This window comes from Nematolebias whitei, chromosome 11 (genome assembly GCF_014905685.2).
Source record: "Nematolebias whitei isolate Nwh7 chromosome 11, NemWhi1, whole genome shotgun sequence".
Lineage (NCBI taxonomy): Eukaryota > Metazoa > Chordata > Actinopteri > Cyprinodontiformes > Rivulidae > Nematolebias > Nematolebias whitei.
Window position 1 is genome coordinate 43,960,227 of NC_056508.1, and position 23,862 is coordinate 43,984,088.

General features: G+C 43.1%; 2 protein-coding genes across 2 annotated transcripts in view; both read right to left on the minus strand.

Moving 5' to 3' along the window:
* The window catches only part of arhgap4b (Rho GTPase activating protein 4b), a 47,950-nt gene extending 33,752 nt beyond the window's left edge, over positions 1-14,198 (minus strand). The window contains exons 1-4 of the mRNA XM_037685026.1: positions 14,077-14,198; positions 4,517-4,793; positions 1,684-1,855; positions 1,447-1,609 (exon numbers count right to left, since the gene is read on the minus strand). Coding sequence (XP_037540954.1) covers positions 1,447-1,609; positions 1,684-1,855; positions 4,517-4,586 — 405 coding nt within the window. The 5' untranslated portion in view covers positions 4,587-4,793; positions 14,077-14,198. The remainder of the gene's footprint in view (positions 1-1,446; positions 1,610-1,683; positions 1,856-4,516; positions 4,794-14,076) is intronic.
* Positions 14,199-17,374: 3,176 nt separating this feature from the next.
* Positions 17,375-23,731, minus strand: zgc:103759 (U8 snoRNA-decapping enzyme). The gene is made up of 4 exons (XM_037684399.1): positions 23,378-23,731; positions 23,154-23,194; positions 19,833-20,070; positions 17,375-17,605 (listed from the first exon to the last, which is right to left on the minus strand). The coding sequence occupies exons 1-4, from the start codon at positions 23,507-23,509 to the stop codon at positions 17,375-17,377; spliced, it is 642 nt and encodes a 213-aa protein (XP_037540327.1). The 5' UTR covers positions 23,510-23,731.
* Between the last annotated feature and the right edge of the window lie 131 nt (positions 23,732-23,862).

Here is a 23,862-nt window from a genome sequence, read left to right on the forward strand (position 1 = left end):
AAAGACGAAGCGTTTCTACAATTTTTGTTTGTTTGTTTGTTTTTTGAACGTCCTGAGGTCCTGACTTAACTTTTTTAGAATGACTTCTGTAGATTATTACCATAATTTCCAGACTATTGAGCACGCCCGAATATAAGCTGCACCCACTAAATTAAAAATAATAACAATTTGTACATATATAGGCTGCACTTTATAAGCCGCTGGTCCACGTTATAATGAGATATTTACACAGAAATTAAAAAACAACTTTAAATTAAATATGTACCTATAACGTATACAAATACGTGCAGTAGATTATTTTTTTCTGAACAGTACCTGTAACACAGCTGGTAAAATAAAATACAAAATACAGTGCAGTGTTTCCTCTACATTACTTGCCTTGGCGGGGTGCTCATCTCTTCTATGACTTTTGTCGGGGGGGGGGGGGGGGCGGGGAGGACCCGGACATGTCTGTGTTACGTGCCGTTCGTACCGACAGTTATCGAGCGGGGGAGGGAGGGGGTTGGGAGACAGCTCGGTGTAAGTGAAACGGAGCGCTACCTCTAGCTTTTTAGCTAACACATCTGTATTGCGCGCCGCTAGCTTAGTGCTACGTCAGTTGTGGATGGGGGGGGGGAGGTTCGGTTCGGTAGGCAGGGCGTTCGGTTCCATTGACAGGGTGGGGCGCCCTGCTTGTATAATGGTAGGGGAAACACTGCAGTAGCCTACCAGGAAGTCACTGATCACCATCTTGATCTTCTTCCTGCACAAGCTTGTGTTGTCCTGCTCAGCTGTCAGGATCCACTGGCAGACTTGAGCAAAAGTTGCTCTGCGAGAATACCCCCTCCCCGTTTCATTGGTTCGACTGTGACCGGGAATTTCATTGGTCAGATTTTTTTTTTTTTAACCTTTATTTATGCAGGTAGTCTCATTGAGCCATGAGGACCCACCCCCCAAAGGAGACGTGTATTGGGCAGCTATGTGAGCCCCCGGGTGTGACGAGGCTAAATGTTTTGGCGGCGTGAAGTTTGTTAGCCCATCTAAAATAAAAAATAAACCCAAGAATTAGCTGCAACATTGTATAAGCCGCGGTGTTCAAAGCCTGTGAAGAAAGTAGCGGCTTATAGTCCAGAAATTACGGTACTTTACATTACCGGTTACGTAAATGTTTGAAGAGCTCTGCTTGATAGTGTCTAACAAAAATCTAAACAAGTGCATTGTTTTTTTTTTTTAACTGTACTTTTTGGATCATTTTAGTGTAACTAATATAAATAAAATAAATGATCCTACTTCAAGAGTAAAACCGTTTCTTTGTTATTTTACCGTACAGAGAGTCGACGTACGAACCTAAACCTAACAATGAGTGTTAAAACAAGACGTGGTGTTTAAAGTCATCACTTGAGCAGTGACGGAGGGTTTGTATAATCTCTCGGCGTGTCGACATGTTTCTATCAAACGCCCTCTGACCTTTTTGTGCAAGCGATGCGTGTCCTCTGTGCAGTGCACTAGGCTTTGAGTGAGCGTGTTGCAGCAGGTGTCTCCCAGCGCCGCGTGTTCTCGGCTCTCCAGACGGGTCTGAGTCAGCAGAACGGACCAGACCTGACACACAGACTGACCCCACTGCTCCTTCCTGCAGAGCGATGACAGAAACGCTTGATTACGACACGATGACGCACAACAGACGCCGCAGACAGACAGCCTTACTTTTTAGTCTTGTGAGTGAACCTCTCCGTCAGTTTCTCGAGGGCCCGGGCGTACTCCATCTCGATGTCGCCCCGTCGCCGGAGAAACTCAGACAAGTCCGAGAGCTGCTGCTGTTTCACCTCCACCTGAGAGTCCAGAATCTTGATCTGGTCCGTCAGCTGGGCCCGCAGGTCTGAAACGTCAGGCAGACAAAGAGACAGACAGGGAGCCGGTTACATAAAACACCGATTCAAAAGTCCGGATGAATACAGACACATGCAAAAACAGGAAATATTCAGGAAATATTCAGGAAATATTCAGGATGGGAGGGAAAGTTAAAACCCAGCAGTTTACAATTGGCTAGTGTACATCAAAAGCACTTTATACTGCTAAATAGTTCATGCTGCTACTAAATAATCGATGTAAAACAGCAGCTCTGGTCTGAAATTTGGAACAAACGAACAGTAAAAAAGGCATGGTCAGTTTTCACTAGAGCCCAACTGATATATCGGTGAGGCTGATATAGACATTTGGGTACGATCAGTATCGGTGATAACTGTCCTATTATACGCCGATATAAACTTCTAATTTTCACCACTAAAATGCTGGGAACCAGCTGTCATTGTACAATTTATCCAGCAGAGTGCGCATGAAGACTACTTTCAAGTCATGACCTTAAGTTTCACTTTTGACATTCATCACCGCTGAAGCAAGGAGCACTATGTGTAGCGTATTTTGCTGAATGGGGCATGGTAAATTTATTTTAACTGGTCTGTAAAGTGGACTTGCGACTTGTCCGGGGTGTACCCCGCCCCTCGCACAGTGATTGCTGGACATGGGCACCGGCGACCCCCGTGACCCAAAATGAAAGAAGCTGGTAAAAGAGAATGGATGGATGGTCTGTAAAGTAAAAAAATAAATAAATCAATCAAAAATCTCCTGCCTCGCTCAGTTACACCTGTTCCTGGTTCCATGACACTCTTCCCATCAGCCCCAGTCCACATACTCCTTCTGTCAAGCAGTTTTGGCTTTCATGCCACGTCCAGTCCTCCTCGTGCCTCCTTGTAGTTGCTCCTCTGTGAATTTCTCCTCGAGTATTTTGTAAATTTATTTCTGCCTCATCAGCGTTTTGCTTCATTTAAATAAAGTTTTCTGTTTTTTTTGTTGTTGTTTTTTTAGCTCTTCTTGCCAGTCTGCATTCTCGGGTCCTATCTACCTGAAACTGTGGTCAGGTATAGTTCAAGATAACATTTTTTTATGTTTAATTTCATAGATTGCAATGTTTATAAAGCACTTTGATCGGCCTCAGCTGTTTTTAATTTATCATAAGAGCAAAAATTCAAGCCTTTAGAAAACAGTGACAAGATAAAAATCTTTAAGCAGTGCCTTATTTTAATAATTAAATTATCAATACTTGTACAACAGCATCCTGTTCTACTGATATTTTATCCCATCCCTACTAAAGGATGCCGTTATAACACCCTTTACAGTTATTATTCTCTGATTCAACAATAACTGAAGGGTTTTAATCAGCTGGCAGGATTTAATCGAGGTGCGACTGTCTTTGCGTTGCGGAGCGCTCCGACAGTAAAATATGGATCGGCCCACACAGCTCACTTGTTGTAATCCCACAGAACATGATATGATACACAGGCTTGTAAGCAAATACAGCAAATTCAACAGCGCCGTGTCCCTGGAGCTGCACTTTGATTTGAAAAGGTTAATACAAACATCGCTCTCTAAAACAACACGTTGCTCTCTCACCTCTCCATCCCTCCTTTTCTCACTCTATTCTTCCCTCATCCTCCTCCATCTTCCCCCTCTTTAATCCTTTTCCCTGCCTTTTTTTGTTTCAGTGCACCGCCCCGGGCTGACTGGATGTGAGGAGACAACATCACTAATACTTGCTATAAATATACCCTTATAGTACAGTACAGAGAAGCAGCCATAACGTGCATGCTCCAAAACACACTGGACACACACACACACACACACACACACACACACACACACACACTGCTGTCATGTGAAATCTGCATGTTGCCAGATATGACCATGTTTACAGATCTGGAAGAGTTTCAGGTCAAATTAAAAGAACCTAGCATTCCTCGTGTGCCAGAATTTAAGTGAAGATTTCGCCTGACGTGTCAGCGATGAAAACATGTGATGGGGATGACTCTCAGCTACTACCATGTCAAATATGAGCTATATCTCTGTAAACTTGTTTCATTTGAAGCCATTTCTGTGCTTGCGAAAGCGGACTAGCTGTGGCAGCCATCTTGGTTAAGTTGACTCCGTAAGTCAAGAGCTGGGGATGGACACCCGACTGCTTTCTGATGGTTTCATTCAAATCTGTCGTCTGGTTCAAGAGATATTTTGCTAACAGACAAGCAGGTTTAACTACAACCGTTAAGTCTTAAATAAAGATTTTGCACAAGTCGTTATCAGCTACAACCGCACCAAATATTAGCTCAGTATCTGTAAAACCGACCAAGTTATGGACATTTTTGTGTTTGCTAAGGTGGGTTAGCTGTGGGGCTAACCCTGACTTGAACCAACTTCAAAAGTTAACGAGTTGTACAAATACATCTATTGATTGATTTGTGAACGATTCATTGTAATCAGTTTAGTGGTTTGTGTGATATTTTGCTAACAGACAAACAAACACATGAAGGCACACGCGATTATGTTAAAATCTTTTGCCGTCTTCATTTCTGAGCGCACGGATGCGTTACTGCGGAGGAACTACACCCGTTCTCGCATCACTGTGCATGTGTTGTCTCTCGTGCACTCATGTTTGCGCTTGTAGACAAAAAGACGTGCGCAGAAACAAGCGCCTGCCGCAGACTCTCACCCTTCATCTGTGATTCGTACTCGGCCAGGCTCCCCTTCTCCTTCCTCAGCTTTCCGTGTGAAGTCATCATCTTTGACCGCTCGACCTTTGACCTTCCTTCCCAAAGCCCCCACTTCTGAGCTCTGCAGTCCGCAACCTTTCACCCCGACCCCCTTCTTCTCTACAGCTGCGTGCGGCGCTCCGGCATCAGTCGATTGTCAGATCTCTGCGGGGACGCCGGATGGGTCAGTATGTCCATGAAATCCAACGGGGTCCTGGTGCGCAAGGCAGAACCGGCCTGTGAGGTAAAAAAATAAAAAATAAAAAAGAGAGAGAGAGAGAGAAAGTGGTTAGAGAGAAGAAGAAGAAGCTTGAGAGGTGAAATTATTCAGATCCGAATGAAGCAAAGAAAGACTCAGGAGGAGAGGGCAAATAAGGTCAAGGTGACAAGAAACAGACACCAGAGAGATTTAATGAGAGGGGAGAAGAACGCAGGGAGATGGGGATGTGTGAGGAAGAATCAAAGATGGAGGGGGGTGAGGAGATGAAGAGGTGACGAATAACAGCAGGGATAAGGACATACGCTGCCTCAAGGGTGGTGGTTGGGGATGCCCTGAAAGGAAATGGTAAATACCTCCCAAAATGTACAAGAAAGGATTTTCATTTTTCCTAGTAATGCAGCCACCTATTATTATCCACCTGACAAGGGTTTCTTAACTTTATATCTTAATCTTCCGTCAACTTTAATGCAGCCTGAACCACAATGTGTAACCCCACAAATGATACATCAAAATGACCGGCTTGGCGCTGTGATGTGTGCTCAAGGCCGGCTGGAGGCATAAGCATCATAAGTGGGCCACAGTAATGATTTTTATATGATTCTCGTTAGAAAGCCCACTTTGTTTATATGTGGTTAGTTTGCTTGGTGAGCTAAGTTCTCTTTGACTGTAGCTTGTTTTCTTTCTGAATTTCTTGATTCCTACGTTTTTGAATGCACCATGGCTGTTCTGCGTAAAGTTCGCGGCTGCGTGCAGTAAAGTCTTTTTCTCTCCCAAAACGGACATAGTTTTGTTTTTTGAGCATCTGCTGTTGGTTTCCTGGTCTACTGCGGTAATCCAGGTAGATTCATTCATTACAGTAAATTCACTACATACGTCTTTCCATACTCTCAATCACTCGTATCTACCACAGTATACTGTTTTCTTATCCGCCCACAGGATTAGCACCAAGTAAAACTCTGGTTTTCTTGTGTTTTTTTTACAGTATAGTTACAAGACAATGGGTCTCAAATTGACTATTTTAATCTAACGCCAACTACTGGTGACTGTCAAACAAACAGAGTCGCCGAGCGTTGACGTGTTGTTCAAGACATAAACCCAAGCGGCAGTTGAGACTCCTTTATTGACGTATAGTTCTTTATATTCCAAGGCAAAACACCCGTGACTCATTTATATCCCATAGCAGAAACAAATCCACAGGTTCCAGCAGAGATTAAAGGCAAAAATTCCAATGCGTAAAAGGTAAAAGTGGTCACCAAAAATGTAGACTTCCCCCATCACCCACTCATTAACTCACCAGGTGAGCAAACAGGTGATCTTAACATCACTACATACACCATGTGATCCAAAAACTACGCCCATCCACCACACCAACCAATGAACGCATAAAGGCAACCAAAGGTAATTACAATCTCCGGAGTTATATTAAAGGGCGGAGCTAGTTTTATGAGCTGCAGTATGGAAAGGCTAAAGTTTGAGATCCAAGATGTTTTGAGTCGGAACATCTACCACTACTTGAGAACTTCTTTACAACATGAGTGAAAACTTGTTTTCATCGAATCTCGATTTAAAGATCAACACACAAGCAAAAACCTAATTTCGTACCCTAGAAAATGCACGACGACGTCACACTTCCTGTCTGTTTCTCAACAGGTTTCCGAGTTGTGCAGCGGGTGTCAGGATGGACTGCTTTCACAGGAAACACGGCCCCTCAATCAGCCTAAAGCATTTGGAAAGGCACGAGTGGTCTGTCAGAAAACTTATCCACGAGGGAGCAAATAAAAAAAAGAGCGAACAATAAATTAGAAGACGGTTTAACGTGTCAACCATGCCATCATAGCTGAGGCCTTCAGATGCGTACGCTCACTCCCTCCTGCACTGTGGCTGCGATTCAGACACGTTTCGGTGACGGCTCCAGACGAAGTAACGAGTGAACGCAGAAGGAGCTTCAGAAGATTTCCACAAATGAGATTGTGAGGCCTCCAAAGTCTCTGGAGGGTCTTATCAGCACATGACCTTAATCTGCGTAGAACAAAGCGAATGTAATTGATCTGAGAAAAAAAAAAAAAGCGCAGGGGGAGCTGTAAGAGACACAGAGAGAGGAAAAAGCAGCTTTGAGAAGCTGAAAGGGCAGCCAGGACAGAGAAATGATGACTGTAGGGGGAACGGCGTTTCATACTTGAAGTCATGGTTACTGAAAGAAGGAGGTCATGTGGTACACATAGTGAGTATAAATTAAACTGACAAGGATAACTGCATGAATTACAGTAATGTGCCGTTATTTCCACTGCATTTTCTACCAGTTTCTTGGAAAGAAGGGGAAAGATGAAGGAACACAAAAAAGACTTTGTGTTAGATGTTGTCCTGATAGTGTGAGGGGATTTCCTGACACCAAACAACACGCTGCCTTGTTTACAGTCACAGAATCTTCTGCTGTGGCTTCTGCAGAAAACTTCTCCAGTTCGTTCCAGCTCTGCCACCTCCCTGCAGCTGCTCTCCACGAGCCGTGCGTGTGAAATAAAGGAGGGAAACGTGTGCCAGATGAGCTCACTTCCTGAAACCAAGACACACTTTTGGGAAAGTTGTTTCTGCCGAACGCTGACGACATGAACAGGTGTTTGTGTACGACCTTCCCCAGAGAAGAAGTTAAAAACGAGCTCCGAGATGTTCCAAAAATTTCACCTTCAGAAAATGTAGCGTGAACGCCGAGAGCTGAACGACAGCTGGAGAAGCTGAAGCTAAAAGAAGCTGCTAGCAAGCAGCAAGGGGCTGGTTAAATGCTAAATGTAGGAAAAAAACTTGCTAAAAGCGGCTAAAGTCTAGCTGAAAGCTAAAGTAATAAACGTATAGCTAAAAGTTAAAGTAGTGAAAGGCTAAAAGAGTAAATGAAGCAAAAGGGTACTTATAAGCTAATAGTATACAAACACTAGCTAAAAACATTGAAAAGATAACCAACTGTAAAACCCTAATTAGAAGCTGAAAGTAGCAAAATGCTAACATTAAACTAAATTTATCAAAGGGCTAGCTAAAAGTATCAAAAGGCTACCTAGAAGCTAAAAGTAGCAAAAAACTAACAAAAAGTAAAAGCTGGCTAAACACTCAAAGTAGCAAAATCCAAGCTTAAATGAGCAAAAGGCTAGCTTTAAGCTAAATGAATAATATGAAAAGGATATCTAAAACCAACAAAAGGCTACCTAGAAGCTCAAAGTAGATTTAAAAACTATCCAGAAGTCAAATGCAGCAAAATGTTTGCTTAGAGCATCACAAAGGTGGTTAAATACTCAAAGTAGCAAACTAAAATGAGCAAAAAGCTATCGAAAAGCTCAATGTGGCAAAGCACTAAAAAATAAATAGAAAGGTTGCTGAAAGTTTAAGTAGAACAAGGGTAACTGAATTCTAAAGTAGCAAAAGGCTAGCTAAATGCTAAAAATATTAAAAAAGCAGATGAAAGCTGAAACCAGAAAAAGCTAAAGACTAAAAGAAGCTGAACCAGATTTCAAAGTGAATCACGTTTTCGAAGGGACTGAAGGGATCCCATTGTGTTTCTAATATATGGAAATATATTTTACAACACAGCACTTCGCACTCAAGACTGCAGGTTTACTTGTGGTTCCAAAAGCAGAATGGGAGGCAGAGCTTTCAGTTATCAGGCTCCTCTCTTGTGGTTCCTGTCTGTGAGACTGACACATTGTCCAGTTTTAAGACCGGGCTTAAGTCTTGTTTTTGATAAATCCTATAGTTAGGGTTGGCTTGGGTTTCCTGAGCTATCCCTTAGTTATGCTGCTATAGGCTTAGACTGCTGGAGGACAAATTGATCTCATTTCCTCACTCTGCTGCCATCTTTACTTACTCTTCCTGTTTGTTTCTGTAATTATTTCTACCTTAACGTGTTTTGTGGTCTTTCCTCCTATAGAAAGTTCTCCTGGACCTGCCTCTGTGTTCGTTTCTCCTTCCTGTCCTCTCGAACCCAGCCAGTCGAAGCAGATGGCCGCTCGTCCTGAGCCTGGTCCTGCTGGAGATTTCTTCCGGTTAAAAGGGAATTTTTCTTTCCACTGTCTCCTTTGTGCTCGCTCAAGACTCAACACAACCTGCTGCTTCTTTAGACAGAGAACTTTTACCAACTGCCATTTATAATGTATCTGAATGTTTCTGTACCGTGTCCTGAGACAACTTCTGTTGTGACTTGGCGCTATATAAATCAACTGAATTGAACTGAAATAAAGATAAATATTTTGAAAGTTTGAAAAAAACAAAACTTGTAGCACCAAGCTGAGCGTTTTGGTATTTTTATGGCTAGAACAGAACCCAGTAGCTCTTCGGTGGTGTTAGATGGCAAACGACTAAAAGATAAACTTTAGTGCGAGTGCTGAATCTGCAGTCACAGAATGAACGAGGATGTCTTGATCTTATGCTAATCTGTGCAGACAGCCGCGCGCCATCACTGAGTCAGGTTGGATCAGGTGAGACAATCTGTCAGCCTGAAGGGCGAGCCCGAGCGCCTCTTGTAAACACACTCGGGGCTCGGACGAGGCGAGCATGTTGAAGGGAAAATCACCGAGATCTGTGACGGCCGACAAAGTTTTCAGGCTAAATCGTTTTTTTAAGCTTTTATGATCTAGAAATCTCTAGACTTCTATGAATTACACCAAAGCAAATATATTAATACAACCTATTTGTTTCCAGTTTTAAAAACATTTTGTTGCAAAAGGGTATCTAGTACAAAATAATTTGCGTGAAAACGGGTTTTAAATGAAGTGAACTGGATTGCCATGAAATGTACGTAAACGGGTACTTTCTTTTTACATAACCTTTCATTAGCAAATCTCTGCATCCATCTGCTCTTTGTTAGTAAAACATTAATTAGAGCCACTGACTGTGAATCCTTGGGATCCTCAAGCGTCCACCTGCAACAAGCAGAGCCCCCTGAAACTGTTTTCACCCTCCACGTTCATTGAGAACGTTCTCGCTTTGTGTCTTTAAACTGCTGCAGCAAACAGGAAACGGTATAACGGAATGCCACCGCAAGTTATTACTCTCACAGAGACTCACTGCGTACCTGCACGCTTGTAGCTGCAGCCTAATCCTCTCGTCACCGCCAAAACACCACGGGGACGGCTGGTTGCATAACGCAACACGGAAAATCAAACATGGAGGTTTCAAAGTGATACATTATGTATTAAGACTGGCGTTCAATGCAGATTGCACTTCCCGTGTTTAACACTAAAATCATCTTACATTGTGAAATGATGAAAATAACGTTATGCACAATTCACTTTCTGTAGAGGATGAATCTCAGCTACTACCACACCCAATTTTAGCTCATTATCTAAAAAAGTGACAGAGTTATAGACGTTTTTGTGTTTTTTAAAGTCATTTAGCAATTAGCTATTTTAAATTAGATGAGTTCTAGAAGTCACTCAGCAGTACAAGTACATCCAGTAATTATTCCCTGAAAGTTTCATTAAAATATGTCCAGTGGTTCATGCTAATAGACAGAGTTGACTAAAATAGAAATATCTTTCCCACCATGTAAAGCCCCTTATCCATAGAGCCGGTTCTTGTTGGACCCTGTTGTGTCCGGTTCTGGTGGGACCTCTTTTTTTCTGTCTCTGCAGTGCCCATAGTTCCCGTTTAGTGGGTGGATTATTAATATCAACGTACCTTACCAGCTGGTGGCGCTAATGCTACATTAAGCTCTTTTCTAAGCACCACTAACATGTATGAGAAGAAGAAGAGCCGGAAAACAACACACAACCAAAATGGATGACCTCCTTGATCTCCGCCCTCCACCAATGAATACGCCCCCTGACCAATCAGTGACCTACAGTGCGCTGATGTCATATCTAGACCCAACAAGAACCAGACCTGGGACCTCAGAGAAGTAGGTCCCAAAAATGGGGTGAGTTCCACTGCTGAAGGCACTGTGGATAAACCACGCAATCGGCCCGAACTAGTTACATAGGAGCCCCAAAAGGCCCCGTGGATATGGGGCTTTAGAGTTCAAGTTATGTGTTGGGGATCAGTCTCAGCTACTACCACACCAAATCTTAGCTCATTATCTAGACGACTAGAACAGCTATTTTTGTGCTTTGTGAGGTCAGTTGGCTGTGGCGGCCATCTTAAATTAGCTTGTAGACACACATCCAATGATTACTTTCTGCAAGTTTTATTAAATCTGCCCAGGGGGTCATGAGATCTTTTGCTAACAGACACAAACACGAGGGGCGAGAGAGAGAAGCGAGTTAGATCGTTGGTTGAACCTCAGATCCAGGAGGCACAATGCCGGTTCCGTCCTGGCTATGGAACACTGGACCAGCTCTTTACCCTCACTAGAGTCCTCGAGTTGTCATGGGAGTTTGCCCATCCAGTCTACATGTGTTTTGTGGACTTGGAGAAAGGTTTCGACTGTGTTCCTCGAGGTTCACTGTTGGGGATGATCCACGAGTATGGGATTGTTCGGTCCTTATACAAGCCAAGCGGCACGAGAATTTGGTTCGCATTGCCGATGGTAAGTCAGACCCCTTCAGGAAAGAGTTGGACTCAGCCAGGGCTGCCCATTGTCACGATTCTGTTCATAACTTTTATGGACAGAATTTCTCAGTGCAGCCAGGGGTGGATGGATTCCAGGTCAGTGGTCGCAGGATTCCATCTTTGCTGTTTGCAGATGATGTGGTCTTGTTGGCGCCATCGTGCCGTGATCTCCAGCTCTCACTGGAGCGGTTCGCAGCCGAGTGTGAAGCGGCTGGGATAAGAATCAACACCTCCAAATCTGAGGCCGTGGCCCTCAATCAGAAAAGGGTGGATTGCTCTCTTCGGGTCGAGGGTGAGGTTCTGCCTCAAGTGGAGGAGTTCAAGTATCTTTGTGTTTTGTTCACGAGTGAGGGAAGAATGGAGCGTGAAATTAACAGACGGATTGGTGCAGCGTCTGCAGTGTTGCAGACTCGGTGTCGGTCTGTTGTGGTGAAGAGGGAGCTGAGCTGTGAGGCGCAGCTCTGTTTACTGGTCAGTCTACGTTCCTACCCTCATCTATGGTCATGAGCTCTGGGTAGTGACCAAAAGAATGAGATTGTGGATACAGGTGGTTGAAATGAGTTTCCCCTGCAGGGTGGCTGGGCTCTCCCTTAGAGATACGATGAGAAGTTCAGTTATCCGGGAGAGACTCGGAGTAGAACCGCTGCTCCTCCACATCGAGAGGAGCCAGTTGAGGTGGTTCGGGCATCTGGTAGATGCTTCCTGGGTGCCTCCCTAGGGGGATGATTCAGGCATGTCTGACTGGGAGGAGACCTCGGGGAAGACCCAGGACACGATCAAGACTATGTCTCGAGGTTGGCCTGGGAACGCCTTGGAGTCTTCCCAGAAGAAATGGAAGATGTGGCTGTGGAACAAGATTCTGGACCTCCCTGATCAAGCTGCTGCCCCGGCGACCAGACTTTGGAACAAGCAGAAGATAATGGATGGATGGACACAAACACATTAATGTATACCTTCAACTTTTAGCAGTGGGCTTTAAATGTATACTGTATACACAAAAAAAGTCCATCTAATTCAAGCAAAGCCCTAAATCTGCCACAGGACATAAAGGAGGTTTTAGATTGTGACTTGTGGAGAAAGAACTGGAAAAAGAAAGATCTGCAAATCTTTCCACTGTTTTCATGCCATGCTGGACGTTTTGCTGCAGAAGATAATTTACAGGTGATGTTTATAAAACGCAGACTTGTCAGTCCTAGTAGAGGGACAAAAATGGAAAAAGGAAACGAGAAGGTGTTGCAAAGTGAAAGTCTGCCCTTCAGAAGCAGATCAAACCTCAGCTTCTGCTCCAACGCCGAAACTTCCTCAAACAACAGAATTACCGTAGTTCGGTTCAGCTCACTCATATTCGTTCTCATTCTAGCAGCGTCACAGGATGAGTGAATCTCACACATAAATTATGTACTTTTGACACAGCCGCTCTTTATTCAGCACTTTCATGCCTCTGCTTTTAACCGACAGCTTTACGTCCCAGTTCCTGACGAGTCATTCACAACTGAACGATTCTCAAACGGTTCGATGCGCCGAGGGGAACTTTCACTTCTGGTAAAATGTGTGTTGCAAACACGACTACAGATTTAAACTTGAAGCTAAAATAAATCATACCGAGTTCCCGTTGTGTCACAGAAGTCACCACCGCAGCTCAGTCAAACCGCTACACGGGATAAAGGGAATAAGTTACAAATCGGGCGATTCAGCAAATGTAGATGAAATTCACAGGAAACACACATCCTTCTTGGAAAAAAAAACAGTACGACAGAAACAGAACTGTGGGAGCCTTTAACGTTTAAGACGAACAATCTGAGTAAATGTTTAAATCTTTAAAATTAACCCACATCGAGATGGTCGCCACAGACAACCGACCACAGAAATGGCTTCAACTCAGTTTTACAGATATTGAGCTACAGTTGAGTACGTATGAGCGGATGAGATTGTGCAACGCTTTCTTATTGGGAGTCAACCTTGTTCGTCTGTTAGCAAAATATCTCACGAACCACCGAACAGATTTCAATAAAGCTCTCAGGAAATAATCATTGAACGTACCTCTACAGTGGATCAACTTTTGGACTCAACTCATTTCAAGATGGCCACCACAGCTAATCAAAAATGGGCCACAACTGAGTCAGTTTTAGAGCTGTTGAGCTAAAATTTGGTGTGGTAGTTACTGAAGGTCATTCACAACACAAAATCTAAGTGCCAACAGACAAAATATCCCCAAATCGTATGAAACTGCACGTAAATTAGATTTTTTTGGAGGGTCATTTCTCAACAGAGGATGATAAAGCTGGGTGATGTGCAATGCTTCAAATATTGCTACATCTTTAATCACCAGTTCTTTTTACTGTTGCACTGGAAAAGGCAGCTCTGCAGATGCATTTCAGATGCTTGTTTATGCTCGTCCGTGTCCTTTATAAGCCCGGCTGACGAGCGCCGGGACGGGTTGGAGGCTCCACAACTAGAACAACAGTTGGAGGGATGAGTTCTGTTTGCAGCGGCTGTAAATAAAGACCATACGGTCAACGCAACTGGGAGCAGAGCTTCACACAATGGACTAAAAAAAAAAACACCCCAGGATAAAATACACATAAACACACGCACAGCATCAACCCTGAAAATGCTGCACACACACACACACACACACATTACATAATTGGCAAACAGTCTACAAGCACAAAGTGAGCATTGTCTGTTTAAAATACTCTACAATAAACACACACTGTTAACACACACACAGGTTGTTATGAGGTTGAAGAGCAGCATGACAGCTGTACATACCTCACTCTGTGGTGCTCCTCTTTCTCGTTTTATCTGTCCCTCAGCTCTTTTCTTCTCATCCTCCGGATCTCTCTATCACACACTCACACATAGAGCAGTGTGTATGACTCTGACAGATTTCTCTCAGCTCAATACTCTTCTCTCACACACACATACACACACACACACACACGGCCCTCCCCCTCTTCTTTCAAAATATGCCAGATAGACTCTCCACTCACGCCAGAGATGCTTCTCTCCTCCCCTTCCCTCCCTGCCATACGCAGCAGTGAGAAAGCCCCAGCACAAGCCACGCCCCCCAGCTCTCTCCTCTCCAGGCGGCTATAAATACCACTGCTGCTATGAATATACCATCTTTTCCCCTCAGCATCCACTCTCACCCTGCGCATCCATCCATCCATCCCATGCCTCGCCTGCACCGCTCTTCCTCCATCCTTGCTTCTCTGCTTCTAAACATGTTTCTGACGACCTTGCGTTATCACACGACAGCATCCTTTTCTTGTCACCAGATCGCATGCAAGATGCAAACCCTGCCGCTTCGAGGAGGCGCACAGTGAAACAAACAAAACTGACACCATCACATAAAACCAACCACAGACGTGGTGTTTCGTGTGCCCGTCTCCTTGGCTTCCCGTCTTCCTTTTTCATCTTCTGATGGCTGTGAGAAAGAAACGACACTGATTGAGACGACTGCAGATGACACTGTACCTTACTAGTTAATTCAACCTGCATTTCTAATTGCATGAATTCATGCTCAACGAGGCGTCGATCTGCTTCTTATCAATAGATCCACCTGTTCTTCTGCACTGTCTCCATGATTACATTATAAAGCTGAGAGGGGCAAAAAATAAAAAGGCATCTTTCATCCCTTTCCTCCATCTTTTATCCACCCTGTATCCAATCTGAAGTAGATTTATTGCACTGCATGCGGCGTAGTGAACCTGCCGTGCCATCGGTTTGGTGTTTTGGTGTACTCCGGCAGCCTGTGTGCAGACAGCCGAGGACGGAGCATGCACTTTCATTACAATAGGTATCAAAAATATTTGGCAGCATCCCGTCTGCCAGCGATACTGTCTGGAACGGAGGCTGCTAACGTCGGCTGCAGGCGCCGTTACGTGCACCGAGGGTACACTTAAACAGAATAAAATGCCTGCAGGCTTTCTGGTATGTCGTGGACATAATCAATCCTCGGGTTCAAGCTGTGCCGTAACTTCATAAGTGAAGAATGGAAGCAGCTCAAAGACAAAGACTTGAACATGTGGCTGGAAAAAAAACAAACACCAAAAAACTAGAGAACAAAAAACAGAAAATAGTGATCGTGCCCCTTTGATCCTGTCATATACAGAAAACCACAGCGTTGCCAGTGCAGCACCTTTTAGGGTAAAACAGGCCTGCAACTTCAGTGTTCGTCTTTCCGTCTGTTTTTTTTGTTGTTGCGTTTTTAAACCTGCTGCTATTTTGAGTCAAACTTCCTGTTCAAACATTCTGAATGTAACCATTATTGTATAATTAAAACACTTAAAAGATTTGACATGGGAGTAATTATTGTGTGCATGATGAGTCAGCTTTCACAATAATTTTCCCAAGCCCCCCCCCCCCCCCCACCATATGTTTAATTAGCATTAATACTTATGCATAGTTTGTGGGTTTTTAATTGTTCAAGAGATGGGTGCTATGACTTTTAGTTTTTGTAGCTTTTATACATTTTAAATTAGTGTTTACAAAATATTCTCAAATATGAGATTGCTTCAAATCCTTCAAAATAAAGCTCTATTTGAAATTATCAAATCTAGCTATCTTTCTTTTTCACTTTTTGATACTTTATTTTGTACCTTTATTGCATACTTTAGTTTGTTTTATTTTTTTTAGCAAGTCCAATAGTTTTTTCTCATCCTGAACATTTCATTGCATTGTTGACCTTGTTGAACCTGCATATGACAAACAAACAAACAAACGTAACATCCATCATCTTTTACCTGCTTCTTCCTTTCCGGGTCGCGGGGGTCACTGGTGTCCATGTCCAGCAGTCACTGTGTGAGAGGCGGGGGACACCCTGGACAGGTCTCCAGTCCATCACAGGGACACATAGAGACAAACAAGACAACCATTCACTCTCTCACTCACACCTAGGGACAATTTAGAGTTACCAATCAGCCTAACATGCATGTTTTTGGTCTGTGGGAGGAAACCGGAGTACCCGGAGAAAACCCACGCATGCACGGAAAGAACATGCAAACTCCACCCAGAAAGGACCCTGGCAGGGATTTGAACCAGCAACCTTCTTGCTGAGAGGTAACAGCTCTACCAACCGAGCCACCATACTGCCCCAAACATAAAACTATTTTAGCATTCTCCTGCTAATTCTACTGCTAATGCTAATTCTGCTACTGCAACTATACGCTAATGCTAAATCAAAAAATGCTAACGATGGTTCTACTAATGCGAACTTAACTAATGTTATTGCTAATGCAGCTCATATCAGGTCTACTACTGTTAATGCTAAATCTGGTATTGCTCATCTTAGCTAAAAGAAAAATGTTCTGATAAATTTAACCAATCTTTTGCTACAATTAGTGAGACCATTGCTATTTTTAGCCTTTAGCTAGCCTGTTTCTACATTTATTTAGCTATTTTTAATTAGCTATTTGTCTTACTGTTGTATGTGTTTGATACTATTAACTTTTTTCTTGCTTTTTAAAATTTTACCAAGCGTTTTACTACTTTTAGTTTTTGTTGCTAATATTTGCTACGTCTGGCTTTTGAGTAGCGCTTTCCTATTTTTATATAGCATTTTAGCTAGTCAGTAATTTGCTCTTTTTAAGTTTAGATAGTGTTACGCTACTTATAGCTAACATTTAGCTAATATTAGCTTTTAGCTAGGGTTTTGTTCATTTTATCTGACACTTCACCACTTTTACTTTTTGTTACTAGTATTTCACTACTTTTAGCTAGCTTAGCTCAGTTTCATTTACTTCAGCAAAGCCAGTCAGAACTCAGCATTAAATTACATTTAGCTGAATTTTTTCCTAGTTATCAGTTTTACATCTTCAAATGAACATGAGTGGTGAGAATGATGAATTAAAAACAATTTATTTCCATTTTAAAAGGCAAAGAAATTCAGAAGGCTCCAAGTGTTTGATGCACAGAAAGCAATTTAAATCCCCAGTTCTACATTAGCATGCTAATGCACGTTTTTGTGTATTTGAATGATTGCAAAGCTGAAGGTTAAACTGTGTCCGTGAGCGTGCTCGACGGGACGAGCTGCAGCCTGCGCAGGCGTGTTTTAAAGCCGATTCCACTACGCCTCTGTCAGCGCAAGGGCTGCCTTCAGGTCCTGTGCGGACTGTGCGTGCATCTTCAGAGAGTTCCTGAGAGCTTTCTGTAACTCCCTCGAGGTGACCAGGTGGAGGCGCAACAGAGAGTTAATCAGCTGGGAGCGAGCGTTGCCTATGAAGGAGTGTGAGAGGAAAAAGGAAAGGCCTCCTCCTCTCTTTGCGGTGTAGAGAGGAACTCGGACCATCCCCATCACCTTGAGGGAGAAAACACAGGTGAAGCTGAGCAGAGCCTTCAATCCGCTACAGTTGAAGTCAGAGATTCACATCCTGGCATCACGAGCATCAACATAAATAACATTTTGGGGTTTTTAATGACTGATTTGAACCGATATTGTTCCAGGATGTAATGATTATATGACATAAGACCCATCATTTTTAAAAACAAGAAATTGGTAAAGTCATACAGGCTCATCCTTTCATCTACAGAAATATTTTAATAGGCAGTGCTGCAGGTTCTCAAATGCATTTTACCTTGACAAGGCCTATTAAAAAGGTACTCATTGCAAACTATATAACAATTTTTTTTTCTCTCTGTGCTCCGGTGAAGACAGACGTGTTCCCCCCCCCCCCCCCCCCCCCGGCTTCCCTGCTTGCTGTCTTGTCTTCTGAACCCTTAAAGAGCCTCTTTTTCTTTTTCCTGCATACCTACTAATTCAAAGGATCAGCTGGTCTCTAAACAAAATTGAGCTACTTCTCCCAACAGGAGTCGGGGTAAGGAGGACCCTCTTACCTCGACGGAAACAAATTGGATTCATGACGACAACTGGATTTTGCTGTTTGGGTTGGTGAAATCAGGATTGTCTACAAATTTGTGTGGATGCGTCGAAGCTTGGCAGCACTCAGACTGAATTATGTGGAGCCGCGTCAGGGCTGGAGCAGGCTGTTATCATTTTTTTTTTTTTCATTTAGCCTTTATTCATACAAGTAGTCTCATTGAGCCACGAGAACTCATTTTCAAGAGAGACCTGTTTTTTAGGGAGAACATGGTGGGGGTTAAGGGCCTTGCTCATGGGCCCAGAGTGGGGCGAATGAGGGTGGGGGCAAGTGTGGGTGTTTCACCTACCCCACCCACAAATTTTGATGTTGTCGGGGCCGGGGCGTGAACCGGCAATCTTCGGATCACAGGCCCACCTTTCTAACCTCTGCGCCACCACTCCCCATAAAGGACTAAATATCATAAATATCAAGACTGTGAACTTTCTGGCAGCACCCATGAATGGTTGGGAATAATCTTGGAGAAAGCTGTGAGCTCGACTTTCGGCGTAAGGAATCAATTCGGTTTCAATTCAATTTCAATTCAATTTCAATTCAATTTCAATTCAATTTCAATTCAATTCAAACTCATTTTCAAGAGAGACCTGTTTAGGGAGCAGATGGTGGGGGTTAAGGGCCTTGCTCAGGGGCCCAGAGTGGGGCGAATGAGGGTGGAGGGAGGTGTGGGTGTTTCACCGTTTCCACCCACATTTTGATGTTGACGGTACCGGGAGTTGAACCTGCGACTTTCCGATCACAAGCCCATCTTCTAACCTGTGTGCCACCACTCCCCACCGCTCTCCCCTCCCTTCCCCAAGGCCGTGGACATGTGACGGAACCTCAACTGAGCTGATGATAAATAACACTTCTTATCTGGACTATGGCTGAGAGGTGGGTGGGTGGGTGGTTGGGGGGGCTCTGGACTATGCTACAACCGTCCCTTAAAATTCAGTGTCTTCACCGGCCTATATGTACATGTATCAAGTCTATTTATGTTGCTTTGCTGTGGTATTTATTAATTTTTGATGCCTCAAATCGTGCCTGTCTAGGGCACGGTGTGAGATATCTTTATTTTATACGGTCTCTCCTCATGTTTTCTTCCTTTTTCTCATCTAAGCAAAAATATTATTCTGAGGAAGAATAAGAAGGCCGCGCTAAATAGCAGCAGCTTCGTGCACTCCGTCCATCTTTCGGATGACTGTACGTACATGTTCTCGTTGTATCTCGGTGCAATGATGACAAAGTTTATTCTGATTCTGATGTAATCTGAACTTCATAAAATAATGATGTTTGAACATGTTTACTGTGGAAGTTTTCCAGATAAACAGATATGCAATTCTGAACATTGGGTATGCCTTCAATGTGAACAAAGCTTTTGGCCGGATCCACCAATAAACAGACGGAAGCTTGAGTCATGTGACTGGCCTACATTTGGCTGGCTATATTCTGTATATGTAAACAAACATGGCGGAATTGGACAAATGTAAAATAATTTTCCACAATAAGTTAAAATTTTTACACCCCATTTTTCTTTTTAAAAACAATTGAAATTATAAGCTGAAAAAAAAAAACCCAACTATTTAAATAAGTCATTAAATTCACGCCCATGATAAGTGTATATAAACTTCTGACCCAAATGCAACCAGTCTGTCAAGAAGTACGCATAACCTCAAGGCCATGATCGACTGCAGTGGACGCCGACGCTTTCTCCAGCTCCTTAATCTGCTCCTCCTCCATCTTCTTCACATAGAAGTGAGTGATGAGATGGGAGGGAGCGGCTGAGATTGGAGGAGCAAATCGAGACTCCACGTGATCTTCCTCCGATACGGGCACAGCCACGCCCATCTCCTCCAACAGTTCCCTGGTAAGCCCCGCCTCCAGGGTCTCCTGTGAGGGGTCGACGAGCCTAACAGGTCGACAAAGGTCAACATCAGGGGAAGATGACAGTCAGAGATGATGTTCTCTTCAGCAAACAAGTAAACAAAACAACAAAAGAAACTCACTGAAATTATAACAGTTGCATTTTAAAGCCAGTATGCTAAAGCGTTAATCCCATTTCACATAACCAGTTTTGATTTTAACTCATAAAGCAACATAAAGCCTTTAAAACACCTTTTGCAGTAAGAAAAGTCTAAGCATTGTCAAACAAGATCAGATGTGAAAAGAATGCCAAAGCATAAAAACAGAGCAAAGAAAGACCTTGCACCAGACAAGTCGGACATTTATAGAGTTGGACGTCCAGTCGGTAAAGGGTGGATAAAGGGACTCTTTGGGTCGAGAGCGAGGTTCTGCCTCAAGTAGAGAAGTTCAAGTATCTCAGTTTTTGTTTTTTTAATAATTAGGGAAAACAGAGCGAGATTGACATACAGACTGGTGCAGCTTCCGCAGTATTGTGTGCTCTGTGCCGATCCGTTGTGGTGAAGACGGAGTTGAGCTACAAGGCCAAGCTCTCTGTTTACTGGTAACTATACTTTCCTCTCCTCACCTATGGTCACAAACTCTGGGTAGAGTTCAAAAGAACAAGATGAAGATACAGGCAGTCCAACTGGGTTCCTTCACAGGGTAGCTGGACTCTCTCTTAGAGACACAGTGAGAAGTTCAGTTATGCGGGAGAGATTTGGAGTACAGCTTCTGCTCCTCTTCATCGAGAGGAGCCAGTTGAGGCGGTTTGGACATTTGGTAGGGGAGACACACTGGATGCCTCCCTAGGGGGGGCCTAAACTGGAAGGAGACTACAGGGAAGACCCAGGACACACTGGAGAGACAGTGTCTCTTGGCTGGTCCTGGGAATCCTCCCAGAAGAGCTGCTGCCCCCACGACCTGACTCTGAAACAAGCGGGAGATGATTAATTGATGGATTGATTGATGGATGGATGTTCAATTGTCTTTAAAGCAGCCAAGAGAGCTTTTCTTTCAGGTTTCCAGAGAAAGACTATATTACAGTCTGGACACCAGAACAGCAAATCCCCTTATGCTTTCAGTTAAACAACGGAGGCTTTCATCAGATGATCCAAGGAGTTAAAGATGTAGAGTCAAAGTCATGCAGGACTTAAATCATTTGAAAAAAGGCAACTTTACTTTTTTTTTTTTAATTTTGTTTTGAAATCGTTTCTCTTCTCATCAGAAAAGCTTTCTCAATTCCTGTTTCTAATTCAGCTCCAAAAACTAAGGAGGTAAAAGTTCACTGACGCCTGCAAGACCCTGATATTCCATGGAAATGTAAACCCGTGTATAACCTCGGGAACCTTTTGTATCAGCTTCCCAAAGGGAGCATGAAAAATTACTACAGAGGACCAAGTACAGAACCTTGAGGCAACCCACAGTTTACAAATGCTAAAAAGCACCATCGCCATCAGTTGCAACAAAACATTTGGCTTTTAAAATTAAAAGCCATTTAGGTGGTATCTCACTGAGCTGCAACCACTGGGAGGTTAGTTGGAGATGATAAATTGTGAGAAAAATGAAAGAAAACATGATTTTTTTTTTTTGTTGCAGCCTCACTGAACTCTGAATGTTTGCAGCCAAGTCACCAACGGTTGTTTGAAATAAATACTTTCATTTAAATCAGTTCAGTTTTAGTAACAAATCCCACACGTTCATTTAGGAATTGGAGAAAATAATTCTCAGCTATTACTCCACCAAATTTTAACTCGATTGACTGAGTTTATTTTTTCGATCTTGGTAAAGTTGCTTAGCCATTTAATTTAAATGGAGTTGACTCCAAAACTTACATAAATCTATCAGTTAATTTCTGGATGTTTTATCAAAATCTGTCTGACGCTTCATGAAATATTTTGCTAACGCTACAGGCAAATGAACACACGCAGACAAGAACATTATTGCTGCTTCTCCTTTGCGTAACAAACGAGGATACGCCCTTATAATTTGCCGACGCGGTTTATTTTTTAGTTTTGGCTTTGCGTGAGGTACAAGTACGTTTCAGATTTCTTTTGCCTTGTTGCATAATTTCAGTGTGGTGGCGAATGATGCACCAGAAATTCTGGCTGTCGAAAAAGAGGACATGATTCATCTTTAGTAGAATATTAATGAGTTGGACAAACGGTCTGTTGAAATGTCCTTTAAAGTAAAGAATAGGGATTTATGATTCCTTATCTTTCACTGCTCATCTTTGCTGTGGGAGTATTTATGGTGTAATTTTTTTATTTCTGTGCCATTACTGTCGTTTTACAGGTCTTTTGCACAAAACAGTTATAAATAACAGGTCAGTCATTACTTGCAGGGATGCATGTCACTCGCTGCCTTCATGACGGTTTTAATTTAAGATGGCTACCACTTCTTCTTGTTGTGTTGACAAAGACTCGAGCTACAATGATATAAAGTTTAACCCATTATCTGTAATTTTGTGTAAGTTACAGCCAGGGCCAGATTAACACTTCGCTGTACCCTGGGCAACAATCTTCAAGGGCCCCATCATCACGACCCAAGAATCACCATAATCTGGCAAAAATACAGAATAAATTACCATATTATACAGTAAATATACTTCAAATTCTAACTATCAAGTGTATTTTTATGTATAAAACTCCAAATGCTCATTGGCACAAATCATCGACTGAATTAAGTTGAACGCACTTTGAACACCACACGACACCATATGTGTACTTGTTTAGTAATTTTGAATAAAGTAGATGCCATTTCCTGCATCTGGTGTATTTTAATGGTTGTTTAACATCTAGTTTTACCTACACAAGTAAACACTTGGAACACCTTGGAGGAGCTGGTCCAAGTGGCTGGGGTGAGGGAAGTCTGGGCCTCCCTACTTAGGCTGCTACCCCCCGTGGATGGATGGAAGTAAACACTTGATTCAGTAACCATTTTAGAGCTAATCTACAGTGATTACTTTCTGAGCGTGACGTTCAAATTCATCAAGTGGGTTATGAGATGAGAGAGATTTTGTCCATAACACTACAGACAGATAAAAACATTACCACTCCACCTCTGACGGAGCGGCGCCATGATAGGACTCACCCGCCTGGGAAACCCAGCAGACCATCGAAGCGCATCTGCATCTGTGGAAAGTGACAGACTGTGTTTTAAACACTGCTGCATGCTGATGCGTCAAGGAGACACACAGAAACATGTGTGATTTCCATTACACAAGCAGAATAGTGCGTGAGGACTTTACGTTGGGTTGTGCATTAGTTGTCCTCTATAAACACATGGACGTATAAAGCCAGAGAGATGATGCTCACCAGCACTATGTGCCTGATGGGGATTTTGCCGAACAGCTGAGATTTTGTGTCAGAGTAGAGCATCACGTGACAAGCGTGCCTGCAGTCTGTGCATGCCAACGCCTCCGCCCGCGACAGCTGTCGGCTCTCCATCTATATGCAGATACACAAAAACAGAAAATCACACACAGTTCAGCAGCTCCTGCGTACACAGCGGATGAATTAGTTCTGCCAGTGTGAAATCGTGCAACTAAACTTGTTCCTTTATATTTGTTCTCCTTTTTTTTTTTTTATCTGCTGAGTCCAGGGCTGGAACCTGCTGACCAGCTGCTAAAGTTGTTTTTGAAAACCTGATGGAAACAGGAAGTGTTCCGGAAGTCCTCTGCGGCTTCAAAGAAGAAGCTTTAGCTCCCTCTTCTGGTGTGGAGCAGACATACAACCTGTTTTCAAAAAAGTTTTTAACAGAATGAAGGATACAGATGAAATAAATAAATAAAGTGTCCAGA